The sequence below is a fragment of the Armigeres subalbatus genome, unplaced genomic scaffold (genome assembly GCF_024139115.2).
Source record: "Armigeres subalbatus isolate Guangzhou_Male unplaced genomic scaffold, GZ_Asu_2 Contig1854, whole genome shotgun sequence".
Classification (NCBI taxonomy): Eukaryota; Metazoa; Arthropoda; class Insecta; order Diptera; family Culicidae; genus Armigeres; species Armigeres subalbatus.
The window spans coordinates 158,279-175,491 of record NW_026942677.1 but is presented as its reverse complement, the minus strand read 5'-3'; the positions used below and the strand labels follow the sequence as shown (position 1 = coordinate 175,491).

The 17,213-nt window shown below is 42.3% G+C and overlaps 1 protein-coding gene across 2 annotated transcripts in view; it reads right to left on the bottom strand.

Moving 5' to 3' along the window:
• LOC134203441 (uncharacterized) overlaps window positions 1–3,724 on the bottom strand; it is a 50,701-nt gene extending 46,977 nt beyond the window's left edge. For both annotated transcript variants that reach the window (XM_062678317.1, XM_062678318.1), the window contains exon 1: window positions 2,691–3,724. In XM_062678317.1, the coding sequence (XP_062534301.1) occupies window positions 2,691–3,430 (740 nt within the window). In that variant the 5' untranslated portion in view covers window positions 3,431–3,724. The remainder of the gene's footprint in view (window positions 1–2,690) is intronic.
• Between the last annotated feature and the right edge of the window lie 13,489 nt (window positions 3,725–17,213).

Sequence of the window (17,213 nt, the reverse complement as noted above, 5' to 3'; positions counted from 1 at the left end):
CGATTGGGCCAATTTTCAATACGAAACAATTGGGCAAGATTCTACGTCGAATGAAGCTTGTTGCGAGTAAATCAGCTAAGAGTAAGTGCCTAAAAAGTGAATGAGAATTTTACTTATAAAAAAAAAATTTTGGCCATAATTCCGATTGGGCCAGTTTTCAATACGAAACAATGAAACAAGATTCCGAGTCGAAAAAAACTTGTTGCGAGCAAATCGGTTAAGTATAAGTGCTTGAAAAATGAGTGAGATTATTTTGCGCGCACACATACACACACACACATACACACACACACATACACACACATACACACAGACATCACCTCAATTCGTCGAGCTGAGTCGATCGGTATATAACACTATGGGTCTCCGGGACTCCTATCAAAAGTTCGTTTTTGGAGCGAACATATAGCCTTTACGTATACTTTGTATACGAGAAAGGCAAAAATGAATTTTGGCCATAACTTTGAAACCCATAGTCCGATTCCGCCAATTTTCAATACGAAACAATTGGGCAAGATTCTACGTCGAATGCAACTTTTTGCGAGTAAATCAGCTAAGAGTAAGTGCCTAAAAAGTGAGTGAGAATTTTTCTTATAAAAAAATATATTTGGCCATAATTCCGAATCCCATAGTCCGATTCCGCTAATTTTAAATACGAAACAATGGGACGAGATTTCACGTCGAATGCAACTTGTTGCGAGAAAATCCGTTAAAAATAAGTGCCTGAAAAATGAGTGAGAATTTTGTACGTGTTCTTATGTAAAAAAATGAATTTTGGCCATAACTTCGAAACCCATAGTCCGATTGGGCCAATTTTCAATACGAAACAATTGGGCAAGATTCTACGTCGAATGAAACTTGTTGCGAGCAAATCGGTTAAGGATAAGTGCCTGAAAAATGAGTGAGATTATTTTGCGCACACACATACACACACACACATACACACACACATACACACACGCACGGAATCGCTGGACTGACCTTGGCACTCGGCTGGTTGGCGTCGGTATCGGAAGAACCTCCTTCGCCAGGCCTCTGTTAGATTCCCCGTTGGCACGAGGCCGAGTAGATTGTGAAGAATGAGCTGCTAAAGTCGCCGAGACACCAGTCACTTCAAGGTGAAGGCTGGGTACACCGGCGATAGTATGAAGGAGTGGTGCTGAACAGCACAACAGGCCGACTTTTCCGAAGTAAAGCATATTGGTAGTACCGGAGAAGTTTAGGCATAGACACGAATAGGATGGAAAGATGGAAAATTCAGATGGTAGAATCCATGAAGTAGACAGTTATCTTGCGGTCCGAGGGGAAGCAAGGTAACAAAACAAGTAAAGGAGGTTTTTTCCCTCAGTCGAGGGTTTTTCCTCCCACCACGTTGGAAGCAAATTTCCATAGAAGCAAGATTACCTAATTGTGGAAGGTAACTTAGCAGGCGTGATCCCCAGAGCCCAATCCCCCTAGCAGGCCGCAAGGGGAGATGGTGAATTTTTCCAAGCAGTTTTGCGAGGAAGTGCAGACGAAAGTGTCAAAACTAAAAAAAAAAAAAAAAAAAAACACACACACGCACACACAGACATCACCTCAATTCGTCGAGCTGAGTCGATCGGTATATAACACTATGGGTCTCCGGGACTCCTATCAAAAGTTCGTTTTTGGAGCGAACATATAGCCTTTACGTATACTTTGTATACGAGAAAGGCAAAAATGAATTTTGGCCATAACTTTGAAACCCATAGTCCGATTGGGCCAATTTTCAATACGAAACAATTGGGCAAGATTCTACGTCGAATGAAACTTATTGCGAGTAAATCAGCTAAGACTAAGTGCCTAAAAAGTGAGTGAGAATTTTTCTTATAAAAAAATATATTTTGGCCTTAACTCCGAATCCCATAGTCCGATTCCGCCAATTTTCAATACGAAACAATGGGACAAGATTTCGCGTCGAATGCAACTTGTTGCGAGAAAATCCGTTAAAGATAAGTGCCTGAAAAATGAGAGAGAATTTTGTACGTGTTTCTTATGTAAAAAAATGAATTTTGGCCATAACTTCGAAACCCATATTCCGATTGCCAATGTTCAATACGAAACAAATGGATAAGATTCTACGTCGAATGAAACTTGTTGCGAGCAAATCGGTTAAGGATAAGTGCCTGAAAAATGAGTGAGATTATTTTGCGCACACACACACACACACACACACACACACACACACACACACACACACACACACACACACACACATACACACACAAACACACACACATACACACAGACATCACCTCAATTCGTCGAGCTGAGTCGATCGGTATATAACACTATGGGTCTCCGGGACTCCAATCAAAAGTTCGTTTTTGGAGCGAACATATAGCCTTTACGTATACTTTGTATACGAGAAAGGCAAAAAAATGATGGAAGGTCAATTGCGCAGAATATGGTACACTCACGGTATTTAGGTTGAACTTAGGGGAAAAAAATCAAGAGTTTGGGTATAATTTTCCCAGCTTTTCCTCACACTGGAATTTTGTAAAAGACTTTTGTCAGCTCATTTTTTTTAAATTGCTTAAATTTGAACTTTGTTTCTGCTTCTATCTAAACAAAACTAAATATTTTTGTTCATATATCCATATCCCTGCTTGTGAAAACAGTAATAAAATAAAAATCCTCTGGTATGAAATCAGAAAAGATTAACTCACCTATCGAGTTCAAACCGTAGTTTACTGGTATCATCTTTCTGTTCCTCCACAACTGGTCGACTATCTAAAACTTCGAATTCTTCAGTTGCACTGGCGACGGTGGTGGTTTCACTGAGAGGCTCTTCTGTCGTTACCTCTCGAGAATCGTCCTTTTCAACTTCTTCGGCAGAGATTTCCGTTGCAGCCGCTTGCGCTACCCAACTGTGTCGAGCGAGCGTCTGCCCAGCGGGTTCAGTGGAAGAAGGACTAGCACCCCTTGTAGGGGCTACGACGGTTGTTGGGGCATCCGGTCTGGTGGGAGGAGCCTTCGGGGCTGCAATCGATGGTGCAACAGTCATCGACGCCGGTGCAATCTCGGTTGGTTCCGTTGTTTCGACTGCTGCCTGATTCAGCTCGGCCACCGTGCCCAGTTCTGAAGATGCATTCTTTTCAATATCGTAACCGAACTCTATGGCATGAGGTGTTGACGCTTCATTGGATTCGAATTCCACCGATCGAGTGGTGGGATCCGGAGTGAATTGATCGGAATCTTCGATCGGATTTGAAGTGGTGGTAGGATCTTCGGCCTGTCGCTTAACAATGATGCCTCCCTGAACGGGATACGTCGTGGTCACAAGCAGTAATCCAACCGTCAGAAGCCCAACAACCGTCGAAGCCAATGTTCTATTGGGGTTGCCGCGGTCACTTCGACAGGGTCTTAATCGAAAGGGGACCACCCCATTCTGCACATTTCTCCGCATGGTTAGATGTCTGGTCCCAGAAGGCGGGATGGTTTCGTAAGAAAAATAGGAAGTGTTTTGCTGAGTGAAAGAAAGAATGGACGCCGGTCTATTCGGAGCTATTTCAATGGAGGTGATCGGTAATGGCAGTCAATGCCTTTTTCGTTCATTTCTTCGGCGTTTGTGATGCTTTGTATCACATCTTCCGACGCGGATGGATCGATCGGTCAATCGTGGCTGATGTTGCTGTTGTTGCTTTTACTATCGTTTCCGATGGTGGTCATTACTCTCGTTTCGAGTCACGACCGGGGGTATCTGCAATGGAAGAAAGTGGAGTTGGATAAATGAATGAGCGGGCACTGTTAATGAGTGAGTGATGATTACATTAGAAAAAATAGATCAGACAATTCTCCCCACTGATAATGGAGGGATTCCACAATTGACCTTAATGGTTTGGAGCAAACAACGGGTTTTGAAAATAAAAAAATCGTGAAGAATTAGCTGCCCAATAAAGCAATCAAATTGGAAGAACTATTTTATTATTTGCCTAATCCTGTCTGTACATTTCTCAATGTATCGTTCATGTATTTTGAAATCAAACATATTTTAAATTAGATATTGTACTCCTGACCATGAACATTAGAAAGAAGAATACCAGTTCTACAATATTTGTAGTAGTGCGTTGGAACAAGCAGGCAATTCATATAAATCCATACATCGGACTAAATCTTTAAATCAAATAGAGATACAAAAAGGGGAATTGGATTTAAGGAAATACTCATGAGCAGTAATAAACAGGCAAACAGCTCAAAATTGCAATATCAGTAAGTACTCAATAAGTTAACTAACTCGATGAATCCAAACAATTTAAATACTCGAATGTGATTGATAAAATTAATCATTCTATAGCGTTAAATAAATCATAGATAATGAACTATTTTGAATGATGATGTTCATACACTATAGGAATGCCCAATCAATAGTACTTGTACCCTGAGTTTTGGATGCTTGTAACCGTAATGGTGATTGGTAATCAATCAAACTTGTAACAAAATTTAAAGTCAAAATAGTTATGTATGAGCTTGATGCCGGATGTTCCGCAACCGTAAACCAGAGCCCATATTAGATTCGACGATGTGATTGCAAAACACTTCCACCTGGTCGCGTTAATGGTTTCTGTTTTCGTTCGACACGTTTTTCCATCCCGAGGCAGTACGTTACATTTTTTTGCATAATCACACCCGGTCCCATTATTGCCATTGATGGAAGGCGCTTTTACCAAGCATGAAAAGCTCAACGAACGGAAACCGGGTCCACGGTGTGGATACGAAAGGCAAACACCATCGGCGACAAGTCGTCTTCCACCTTCGAGTCATCGTAATTGGATAATGACATCTGCATCAGAAACACACTCAACATAACCTGGCGCAAATGGCACTTTCGAGCGCACCAGTGGGGCAGTTTGGCTCCGAGTTTGGCTCTGTCTTCCGCACCGGAGGTAAATGATCTTTTATCTGCGGTGGCAGCAAGATGATTACTGGCGGTTAACCGTCACGAGACACAATGCACCCCCCGCAAAGCAGAGCGTTAATGAATAAAGCTTCGAATGAATGATTAAATTTGTTATGATTAAATCATTCAACTCTATGATTAAAGATTATAATTAATGATTTAATCATTTTTCGCAATGATTAATGATTATGATTAACGATTGAATTAATTTTTGACAATGATTAACGATTATGATTAATGAATAAAACGTTTGGAGTATGATTAACGATTACCGATCGTGATTAAATGCTGACACAATATGTGTATGATTAATGATTAAAGATCGGTATGATTAATGATTATGAATAATCAAATTGAATGGTTTGCATAGTGATCAGTTATCAAGTAATATTTTTACCAAATTGTGTTATTGAAAGGTATGAAAATTAAATGATTATGATTGAAGATTAATGAACAAAGGCGATGTATGCAATGATTAAAATTGATGATTAATGAATAAACTCAAAACAATTATGAATATGATTAGTGATTAATGATTAAATGTAAAATTCTATGAATAACGATTAGTGATAAATGAATAAATCATATTTTTTGTATGATTATGATTAATGAATAATGATTAAATAGCCCATTATTCATTAATCATGATTAAATCTATGATTAATCACTAATGCTCTGCCGCAAAGACCACCACGACGTGACTACTGTTTGATCGGAACATATCAAACACACCACCAATCGATCCATTAATGGAACGAATGAAGGTGAAAGTCTTATCTTCCGTAATAAGCCCATGCGTTGAGCGCATACTTTGAGATCATAAAAGAGCAAATTGATTTCGTTCCATCATCATCATTGTCAGCTCTAATAACGATCATCATGAGGTTGGCCATCAGCCTCACCACTGTGACAGCTTGCTTGCGGTTCAACTCGATCGGAGGTTCGATGTACTTTGCGTCGACCACGACACGATGCCAACAACATGAGCGTGGATTATTGTAATGTTTCATCATCCGGATTCAGTTGGATGCGGCGTGGTGGATGCGAACAATATCATCAGCCTTCTGTACAAAGTGGCACTGATGTGGTTATGTAAGTGGGGTTGTTGTTCAACTCTAAAATTTAGCGCTGCGATATGGTTGTACTTTATGTCCAAATCATCATCCTATCAATGATTTTAAAAATATGGGAAAAAAACTTGTGTTAGACGTGCGGGAGATTTATCAAATAATTAATGTTTGAGGGAGTAGATAATCGAAAGATAATTGAAAATCAACAGATTGAAAGCTAGGGCGTGAATGAAGCGATAGAGTGAAAGGGAGGCATGGAGACCAGCAATGGCCGATTTTCATACAAAATTTGGCATGGTGTAGCTTTGTTCCCCAATTCCACAATTCATATTATTTACATAATCTTCTAGGTATCCAGTATCACCTACAATCAAGTTAGTAACTATTCATTCAGTTGTTTTTCAGATTTATACAAAACAAACATTATTGTTTTGCTAAAGGCTATTAATACGAACACCAAGGTATTGAGCAGCACACAATCGAAGCGTGAATCTTCTTGCCTAAAGCCGTTCAGAACCAGGACGTCCCGAGAGTACGAGTAAAAATTCAAAGAAACAACCGCTCACTTTGAATTTCTTTTCAATTTCCAAGGGAAACTCCTCTGCATTGAGTCAATCGTGTTTCGTATTTATCTATTTATTTATTTTGCTTAATTCATCTGACTGTGTCGTCTACATGAAAACTTAAAACTAAAGTTCAGTTGATAAAATATCTGTTTAGCCGTTGATGAAACGCGGATGAACAGATGTTGAAGTCGAATTGGTCCGACACCTCGTTGAAATGGCGGATCATAGCTTCGAAGATCAAATCTCGAGGTCAAAGGGATCGTGAGGGTGAATACAATGGAATTTTTGCCAACAAATCTGACACGTCGTACTCGGATAACGGAAGTTTGGCGATAAAAACGGCTTGCGCCACGTTTCTCCGCTTATCAAGAGTATCTAGCCCCAGCAGACTACAGCGATCAGCATACTTGATGGGCTACAGCTCTTCGATAAACCTACGCCGAATGGAGTATCCTTCTCCACTGGACTCGATCCTGGGCCAATCGCTTCCAGTCGCCCTGAACATTGAGCGCCCTCAGGTCCTCTTCAACTGCAAAAAGCCATCGTGTACGCGGCCTTCCACGAAGCCTGCGGCCTCTTCCGGGTTCTTTACTAAATATTATCTTCGCTTGACGTTCTTCCGACATACGAACAACGTGACCAGCCCACCATAGTCTGCCGTGTTATATAAGCTTAATAATATCCAGCCCTTTATACACCTGGTACAATTCGTGATTCATGCGACGCCGCCAGATACCGTTCTCCTGTTTACTGCCGGGTATTGTCCGCAGCACCTTACGGTCAAACACTCCGAAAGCTCTCCGATCAGCCTCCTTTAACGTCCATGTTTCATGGCCGTATAAAGCCACCGGAAGAATCAGAGTAGTATACAGCCCGAGTTTTGTTTTCGTTTGCAGACTACGGGACTTAAGCTGGTTACGAAGTCCGTAATAAGCCCTATTTGCAGCTGTAATACGCCTTTTCACCTCGCGGGTAACATCATTATCGCACGTCACTAATGTTCCAAGCTACGCAAATTCTCCCACCACTTAAAATTTTTCACCATCCAGCACCATTTCATTACCACCACCACTAATGAACCCACGTTGATTGCCAGCGACCATGTACTTCGTTTTGCTGGTATTGATCGTGAGTCAAATCCTCGCTGTCTCCCTCTTAAAAGGCACAAAAGCCTCTTCCACGGCACGGCGATCAATCCCGATAATATCGATAGCGTCCGCAAATCCCAGGATCATATGCGATCTTGTGATAATGGTACCGCTTCTTTGCACACCAGCTCTTCTAACCGCTCCATCGAGCGCTATATTGAACAGTAGATTCGAGAGTGCATCACCTTGATTTAACCCATCTAAGGTAACAAATGACGTCGATATTTCATCCGCAACCCTTACACTTGATTTCGATCCGTCCAACGTTATACGCATCAGCCGTATCAGTTCGCTGGAAAACCATGTTCAAGCATAATTTGCCATAATTCATTCCGTTTCACTGAATCGTACGCCGCCTTGAAATCAATAAACAGATGATGTGTCTGCAAGTTGTACTCCTGGAATTTATCAAGAATTTGTCTCAGGGTGAACATTTGATCCGTCGTTGATCGACCCTCACGAAAACCTGGTATTCGCCGACGAAGGACTCTTAAAGCGGTCTCAATCTGTTGAACAGAATACGGGACATAATTTTGTAAGGGGGGGTTATATTCTCAGTAATTGGCGCACTCCAGACTGTGCCCTTTCTTAACCCTTATGTGAGTGACGGGGTACCCGGGTACCCATTCTGATATTGAAAGTTAAATAACTTGTTGTAGATAAGTTCAAATACTTTGAAACTTTCTGACATCTCGTAGAATGTTGAGACGAAGCGATGGGCAAAGTTTGAGGTCCAGGTTGCGATTAGAGCGCTTATTAGGGGTCGAATACTATTTATACCCCTTAAACGGGTGACGGGGTACCCGGGTACCCAATCATATAACAGAGGGCCTGTATATTTATATGAGTGTTTGATTATATGAATCATTGCGTATGTCACTGGGACAAAGGCTGCTCAAGTGCATGTACATATTTTTGGAGGTGTGTGTGTTTTAAAGGCCACCGGGTGGCCACCTGGAATATCCGGAACATCCGTAAAAATGGTCAATTCGTAAATTCCATCGTACAGCAACGGGATTTTTTTAGAACCATTTTCTGCCGAACCCTGAGTAGGTGCTTTGACCCACTTCCGGCCTTTATGTCCACTGGGTGGTCCCCTGGATGATCCGGAACATCCGTAAAAATGGTCAATTCGTAAATTCCATCGTATAGCGACGGGACTTTTTTAGAATTATTTTTTTTGCTGAACCTTGAGTATGGAATTGATGCTTCGAACTACATACGGACCATTGTGTCCACTGGGTTGTCCACTGGAAGATCCGGAACATCCGTTAAAATGGTCAATTCGTAAATTCCATCGTAGAGCGACGGGATTTTTTTAGAATTATTTTTTGCCCAACCCTTAGTATGGAATTGATGCTTCGACCTACATACGGACCATTGTGTCCACTGAGTGGTCCCCTGGAAGATCCGGAACATCCGTCAAAATGGTCAATTCGTAAATTCCATCGTACAGCAACGGGATTTTATTAGAATTAATTTTTGATGAACCCTGAGTATGGAATTAATGCTTCGACCTACATACGGACTATTGTGTCCTCTGGGTGGTCCCCTGGAAGATCCGGGACATCCGTAAAAATGGTCAATTCGTTAATTCCATTGTACAGCAACGGGATTTTTTTAGAATTATGTTTTGATGAACCCTGAGTATGGAATTGATGCTTCGACCTACATACGGACCATTGTGTCCACTGGGGTGTCCCCTGGATGATCCGGAACATACACACTAAGTTTTTCTTTCTCGAGCTCGGCAAAATCGGGCACCGCTGTACCTCAGTAAATTTCAGAACTGAAATTCGGCAGAAAAATTGGTTTGTTACTGATTTTCGGCAAAATATTTACCGTATCTCAACAACTGAAATGTCACTTTCACTGAGATCTCGGCAAAAATCATGTTTGCTGAAATTCGGTGGTGCCCACCTCGGGAAAATAAACAAAAAATGCTGAGATTTCGGCGAAAAAAATTAAGTGTGTACGTAAAAATGTTCAATTCGTAATTACATCGTAAAGCGACGCGAGTTTTTCAGAACCATTTTCTGCCAAAACCTGAGTATGGAATTGATGCTTTGAGCCACATGCGGGCCATTGTGTCCACTGGGTGGTCTTCTGGAAGATCCGGAACATACGTAAAAATGGTCAATTCGTAAATTCCATCGTACAGCGACGGGATTTCTTTTAGAATTATTTTTTGCTGAACCCTGAGTATGGAATTGATACTTCGACCTTCATACGGACCTTCGACGGGACCTTTTTAGAAGGTTTTTTTTGCTGAACCCTGAGTATGGAATTGATACTTTGACCTAAACACGGACCATTATGTCCACTGGGTGGTCCCCTGGAAGATCCGGAACATCCGTAAGAATGGTCAATTTGTAAATTCCATCGTACAGCGACGGGACTTTTTTAAAATTATTTTTTGCTGAACCCCGAGTATGGAATTGATGCTTCGATCTACATACGGACTATTGTGTCCACTGGGTGGTCCCCTGGAAGATCCGGAACATCCTTAAAAATAGTCAATTCGTAAATTCCATTGTACAGGGACGGGACTTTTTCAGAATAATTTTTTGCCCAACCCTGAGTCTGGAATTGATGCTTCGACCTACATACGGACCATTGTGTCCACTGGGTGGTCCCCTGGAAGATCCGGAACATCCGTAAAAATGGTCAATTCGTAATTACATCGTAAATTAACGCGATTTTTTTAAAACCATTTTCTGCCAAAACCTGAGTATGGAATTGATGCTTTGAGCCACATGCGGACCATTGTGTCCACTGGGTGGTCTTCTGGAAGATCCGGAACATCCGTAAAAATGGTCAATTAGTAAATTTCATCATGATTGACCATTTTTACGGATGTTCCGGAGGGGCCTTCCTTAGCCGTGCGGTAAGACGCGCGGCTACAAAGCAAGACCATGCTGAGGGTGGCTGGGTTCGATTCCCGGTGCCGGTCTGGGCAATTTTCGGATTGGAATTTGTCTCGACTTCCCTGGGCATAAAAGTAACATCGTGCTAGCCTCATGATATACGAATGCAAAAATGGTAACTTGGCTTAGAAACCTCGCAGTTAATAACTATGGAAGTGCTTAATGAACACTAAGCTGCGAGGCGGCTCTGTCCCAGTGTGGGGATGTAATGCCAATAAGAAGAAGACGGATGTTCCGGACCTTTCTGGGGACCACTTAGTAGACACAATGGTTCGTAGATAGGTTGAAGCATCAATTCCATACTCAGGGTTCAGCAAAAAAAAAACCTTCTAAAAAAGTCCCGTCGCTCTACGATGGAATTCACGAATTGACCATTTTTACGGATGTTTCGGATCTTCCAGGGGACCACCCAGTGGACACAAAGGCCGGAAGTGGGTCAAAGCATCAATTCCCTACTCAGGGTTCAGCAAAAAATGGTACTAAAAAATCCCGTCGCTGTACGATGGAATTTACGAATTGACCATTTTTACGGATGCTTCGGATCTTCCAGGGGACCACCCATTGGACACAATGGTCCGTATGTAGGTCGAAGCATCAATTCCATACTCAGGGTTGGACAAAAATGGTTCTAAAAACTCCCGTCGCTCTACGATGGAATTTACGAATTGATTATTTTTACGGATGTTCCGGATCTTCCAGGGGACCACCCAGTGGACACAATGGTCCGTATGTAGGTCGAACCATCAATTCCATACTCAGGGTTCAGCAAAAAAAACCTTCTAAAAAATTCCCGTCGCTGTACGATGGAATTTTCGAATTGACCATTTTTACGGATATTCCGGATCATCCAGGGGATCACCCAGTGGACACAACGGTCCGTATGCAGGTCAAAGCATCAATTCCATACTCAGGGTTCATCAAAAAATAATTCTAAAAAATCCCGTCGCTGTACGATGGAATTTACGAATTGACCATTTTTACGGATGTTCCGGATCTTCCAGGGGACCACCCAGTGGACACAATGGTCCGTATGCAGGTCGAAGCATCGATTCCATACTCAGGGTTGGGCAAAAAATAATTCTAAAAAAATCCCGTCGCTCTACGATGGAATTTACGAATTGACCATTTTTACGGATGTTCCGGATCTTCCAGGGGACCACCCAGTGGACACAATGGTCCGTATGTAGGTCGAACCATCAATTCCATACTCAGGGTTCAGCAAAAAAAAACCTTCTAAAAAAGTCCCGTTGCTCTACGATGGAATTTACGAATTGACCATTTTTACGGATGTTCCGAATCTTCCAGGGGACCACCCAGTGGACACAATGGTCCGTATGTAGGTCGAAGCATCAATTCCATACTCAGGGTTGGGCAAAAAATGGTTCTAAAAAAATCCCGTCGCTGTACGATGGAATTTTCGAATTGACCATTTTTACGGATGTTCCGGATCTTCCAGGGGACCACCCAGTGGACACAATGGTCCGTATGTAGGTCGAAGCATCAATTCCATACTCAGGGTTCAGCAAAAAAAAACCTTCTAAAAAAGTCCCGTCGCTCTACGATGGAATTTACGAATTGACCATTTTTACGGATGTTCCGGATCTTCCAGGGGACCACCTAGTGGACACAATGGTCCGTATGCAGGTCGAAGCATCAATTCCATACTCAGGGTTGGGCAAAAAATAATTCTAAAAAAATCCCGTCGCTCTACGATGGAATTTACGAATTGACCATTTTTACGGATGTTCCGGATCTTCCAGGGGACCACCCAGTGGACACAATGGTCCGTATGTAGGTCGAAGCATCAATTCCATACTCAGGGTTCAGCAAAAAAAATAATCCTAAAAAGTCCCGTCGCTCTACGATGGAATTTACGAATTGACCATTTTTACGGATGTTCCGGATCTTCCAGGGGACCACCCAGTGGACACAATGGTCCGTATGCAGGTCGAAGCATCAATTCCATACTCAGGGTTGGGCAAAAAATAATTCTAAAAAATCCCGTCGCTGTACGATGGAATTTACGAATTGACCATTTTTACGGATGTTCCGGATCTTCCAGGGGACCACCCAGTGGACACAATGGTCCGTATGCAGGTCGAAGCATCAATTCCATACTCAGGGTTGGGCACAAAACAAATCCTAAAAAAATCCCGTCGCTCTACGATGGAATTTACGAATTGACCATTTTTACGGATGTTCCGGATCTTCCAGGGGACCACCCGGTGGCCTCTGAATTCAACCTGTTCTTTGAAACCACACTCACACACAAGCGCATACATAGACACAGCGATACACACCAACATACACACATACAAACACCCACAGACACATAAATGCCCATTGTAAGGCGGTTGGGTACCCGGGTACCCCGTCACCCGTTTACGGTGGGAAAAATCGTCACTCACATAAGGGTTAAAGAGAGGGCAAATGAGGCCGTCCAACCAGCTAACAGGCATTTCCTCGTCTATCCATATTTTCGACATAATATGGTGCAGAACGTCATAAAGCTGATCACTGCCATGCTTGGGAAGTTCAGCCGGAAGCTGGTCCTTCCCCGTAGCCTTGTTTTTGTTTTCAGCTCTTTAACAGCTTTTCTAACCTCATCTAGTGTAGGTGACTTCACAGCTTGTCCATCGTCGCTAATATTTATTCTGTTCATCGATGCACCGTCACTTCCACTATTCAACAAAGTCTCGAAGTGTTGCTTCCTCCTGGCAGCCTCTTCGGTTTTATCTGTCAGCAAATTCCCTTATTGATCGTTGCACATGACGGGAGATGGCGCTGTCTTTCTCCGCGCGCCATTGACAGACTCATAAAACTTCCGCATATCGTTCTGCTCCATTTTTTCCTGCGCCTCACTAATAACTTGTTTTTCGTACTCTTTCTTCTCCCTGCGGTGGGTTCGTTTTTCGACTGCTCTTGCTTCCTTGTACCGATCTCTATTCGATCGGGTACCCGACACCAACATCCGGCTTCTGGCAACGTTCTTCTCGCCTGACACTCTGGCGACACCTCTCTGACACTCCACATCGAACCAACCCGTCCTGGGTCGCTTCTGTGCAGTGCCTAACACTTCTCGTGCTGTTGTGCTCACCGCTCCATGGATCTACTCCCATAGATCGTTGATGTTGTCGCTATCGTTGATTGCACTTATCCGTTCGTCGAGCTTCTGGCGGTACTCAGCCGATACTCCTTCCGCCGACAATTGCTGGATAATGTAACGCATCGTTCGCTGTGATCTTTCGTTCGATACAGTTGACAACCGTGATCGAATTTTACTGACAACTAGGTAGTGATCAGAGTCAATGTTCGGACCTCTGAATGTCCGCACATCGATAACATCCGAGAAATGGCGCCCATCCACCAGAACATGGTCTATCTGGTTGCAAGTTTCACCGTTTGGGTGTCTCCAGGTGTGCTTTCGGATATTCTTTCGTGCAAAGTAGGTGCTACTGTTGGCCATCCCTCTGGCAGCAGCGAAGTTTACTAGCTGTAGGCCGTTGTTATTTGTAGCGGAGTGAAGGCTCTCTTTACCGATTATGGGACGGGGAATGTCGTCTCTACCGACCGACAGCGATCAGCATACGGTGGTAAATTTAGCGGGTCCGTCCATGGGAGATGGCGCAGGGCATATCGTACGAATTTGCGTTGTACAGCAACAGTCCAAACAGCTTGATATGGATTCCAGACAGCAGAAGCAAATTCGAGTTGAGAGCGTAGCAATGAGCAGTATAAGGCTTTGTTGCATAAAGGATCGCGGAATTCATTTGAGATTTTAAAAATAAAACCAAGTTGGCGATTAGGGGCCCTCCTTAGCCGTGTGGTAAGACGCGCGGCTACAAAGCAAGACCATGCTGAGGGTGGCTGGGTTCGATTCCCGGTGCCAGTACAGGCAATTTTCGGATTGGAAATTGTCTCGACTTCCCTGGGCATAAAAGTATCATCGTGTTAGCCTCATGGTATACAAATGCAAAAATGGTAACTTGGCTTAGAATCCTCGCAGTTAATAACTGTGGAAGTGCTTAATGAACACTAAGCTGCGAGGCGGCTCTGTCCCAGTGTGGGGATGTAATGCCAATAAGAAGAAGAAGAAGAAGAAGTTGGCGATTCGCTTTGTCGATCGTAGTTGGAAAATGACGACTAAAAGTTATCCTGTCATCAAACACGACGCCTAGATCTTTAACATGATCCACACGTTGAAAAGTTGTACCTGCGATACTATAATCGGAAACCACGGTTTCGGCAGTGCGATGAAAGCTTACTACGTAGCATATTACGATCACATCAAGATTTGAATAAATCCAAGAGCTTCTGCAATTCTTGGCAGTCCACCAAATTTAGAATAACGAGGTATAATTTGAGATCGTCTGCAAACATCAACAGCAGGCCTCCACGCTGCAGGATAAAAGTTACGTCAATCACGAAGAGCGAAAACAACGATGGACCCAGCGTGCTTCCTTGGGGGACTCCGTACTCGTTCGAAAAACAGTGGGATGAGTGATCTCCAATGATGACGGTCACTTGACGTGGCACTAGATATGATCGAAGCCAGTTGCAGAATGTTGTAGAGCATCCCATTTTTTCAAGTTTTGCAAGCAGTATGGCGTGATTCACTTTATCGAATGCTGCTTGTAGATCAGTATACACGGCATCGACTTGGAGCTTTTTGCGCATATGATGTAAAACTGACTAGATTCGTTTCTACGGATCGACCCAGAAAGAAGCCATGTTGATACGAACTGATGTAGTTTTTGCATGAGGCAAACAGTTTTTCGTAGATCAGTGACTCAAACACTTTTGATTCCACGCCAAGAGAAGTAGGTAATACCTCGGTAGTTTCTCACGTCGCATTTGTCTCCTTTCTTGTACACCGGAAACATGGTAGAGCACTTCCATTGAGTAGGAAACTTTTGCTGACGGAGTGATAAGTTGAAAAGCATGCACAGAGGGATAGCCAAGATATCGGTACACTTTTTCAGAACCGCTGATGGTATAACACTAGGGCCTGTTGAAAAGGACGATTTTATCCTATTTATCGCCGAGACAACCATATCAGTTTCAACGGTGAAAACATCCATGCTAATGACATTGCTAGGTACATCTCTCGCTGCTCTTGCAATGTCAGCTTGAGATATCGGACTCAGACGCAGAAATTCCGCGAGATCCGAGAGTTTATTTCTGTTTTGTGCGGTCCTAAAACTGTCAATCAAACACATAACTTTCGCTAGATCCGGGTGATTAATTCTGTTTTATGCAGTAAATCAATCAGTGCGCGATCAATCGTGTTTCGTATTGGCCGCAGAATTTTGGCGAAACCTTAGTGTTTTGTTCTGTTTTCTGCGGTCGTGAAGTTTTTTTTATCGAACGCGAGATTCGGATATTTAGTTCTATTTTGTACAGTCGGAAAGTAAATCAATCAGTGCCAGATTAATCGTGTTTCACAAGCCCCATTTGTGTGGTTTTCTATTCAATCATTGGGAAAATTTGTAATGTTAAAAATCATTAATGTATAAAATGTTAATGTGAAAATTATCTAAACAAAGTTATGGGCAAGAAGGATTGAATGGGTAATGCTGATCTACTGTGATCAAGGAATGTAATTGTCGTTGAAAAATGCGAAAAACAAGCGACAAAAGAAAATAGCGATAACTCTTTGCCCTCATCTGCAGAGGATAAAGACATTGTTGCGTTCCATTTTATTTGCAACAAACATGGAAAGGTAATTGTGTGAACTTTTCAAACTGCGATAACTTGTATATTTCAGAAGTCAAACACAAATCATGTGTACAGATGGTTAAGTTTATGTCTAAGCTATGATAACTGATACTGATTTAACCAAAAACATCATCGGAAACCGACTACTTCTCAAAATGAGCGGCAGGCGATCATTGTCCTATTCTGTTGCAGTTTGGGACAAACGCTTATTGCGAGTTGAGTTTGTCCCAACATTAACAAGAGAGGACAATGTTGTTGTCATTGGCAATGTTGTTATTTTACATTTCTTGACTGTGATACAATTTCACATATTTTTATTTCATGACCGGGCATAAAAGTGTGCTATATTTGCTTAACTGTTGCTTAATTTAACACTTACTACTTGTCATAAGACGAGTTAATACAATCCCATTCCACTCGAGTCGAGTCAAGTACGAGACACTGAATACGGCCTTACTGTTGAGGTCGAAATACGTATCTGTCAAGATACAATTAAGTGGTGGAATTCAATGGGATTGTATTAACTCGTCTTATGACAAGTAAAGACATTCCACTAAAAAGCTCAAAATAATTTTCTTATCACTTACTACTTGGTAATTTAAAGAAATGTGGGTATTTATCGATAAGTCATTACTCTTTGCATACATTTATTACAATAGTTTAGAAATATCAATTTAAAAATTCCTTTCATGAGTGCTTTTAATACATGATTAAAAAACCCACGATATTTAGACAAGCTCGGTGGTCTAGTGGCTACCGCTTCTGCCTTATAAGCAGGAGGTCGTGGGTTCAATTCCAGTCTCGTCCCTTTCCTACTTTGTATTTCTATCTTAGTTCTTTCTGTGTTTCACGTTCTACCAAAA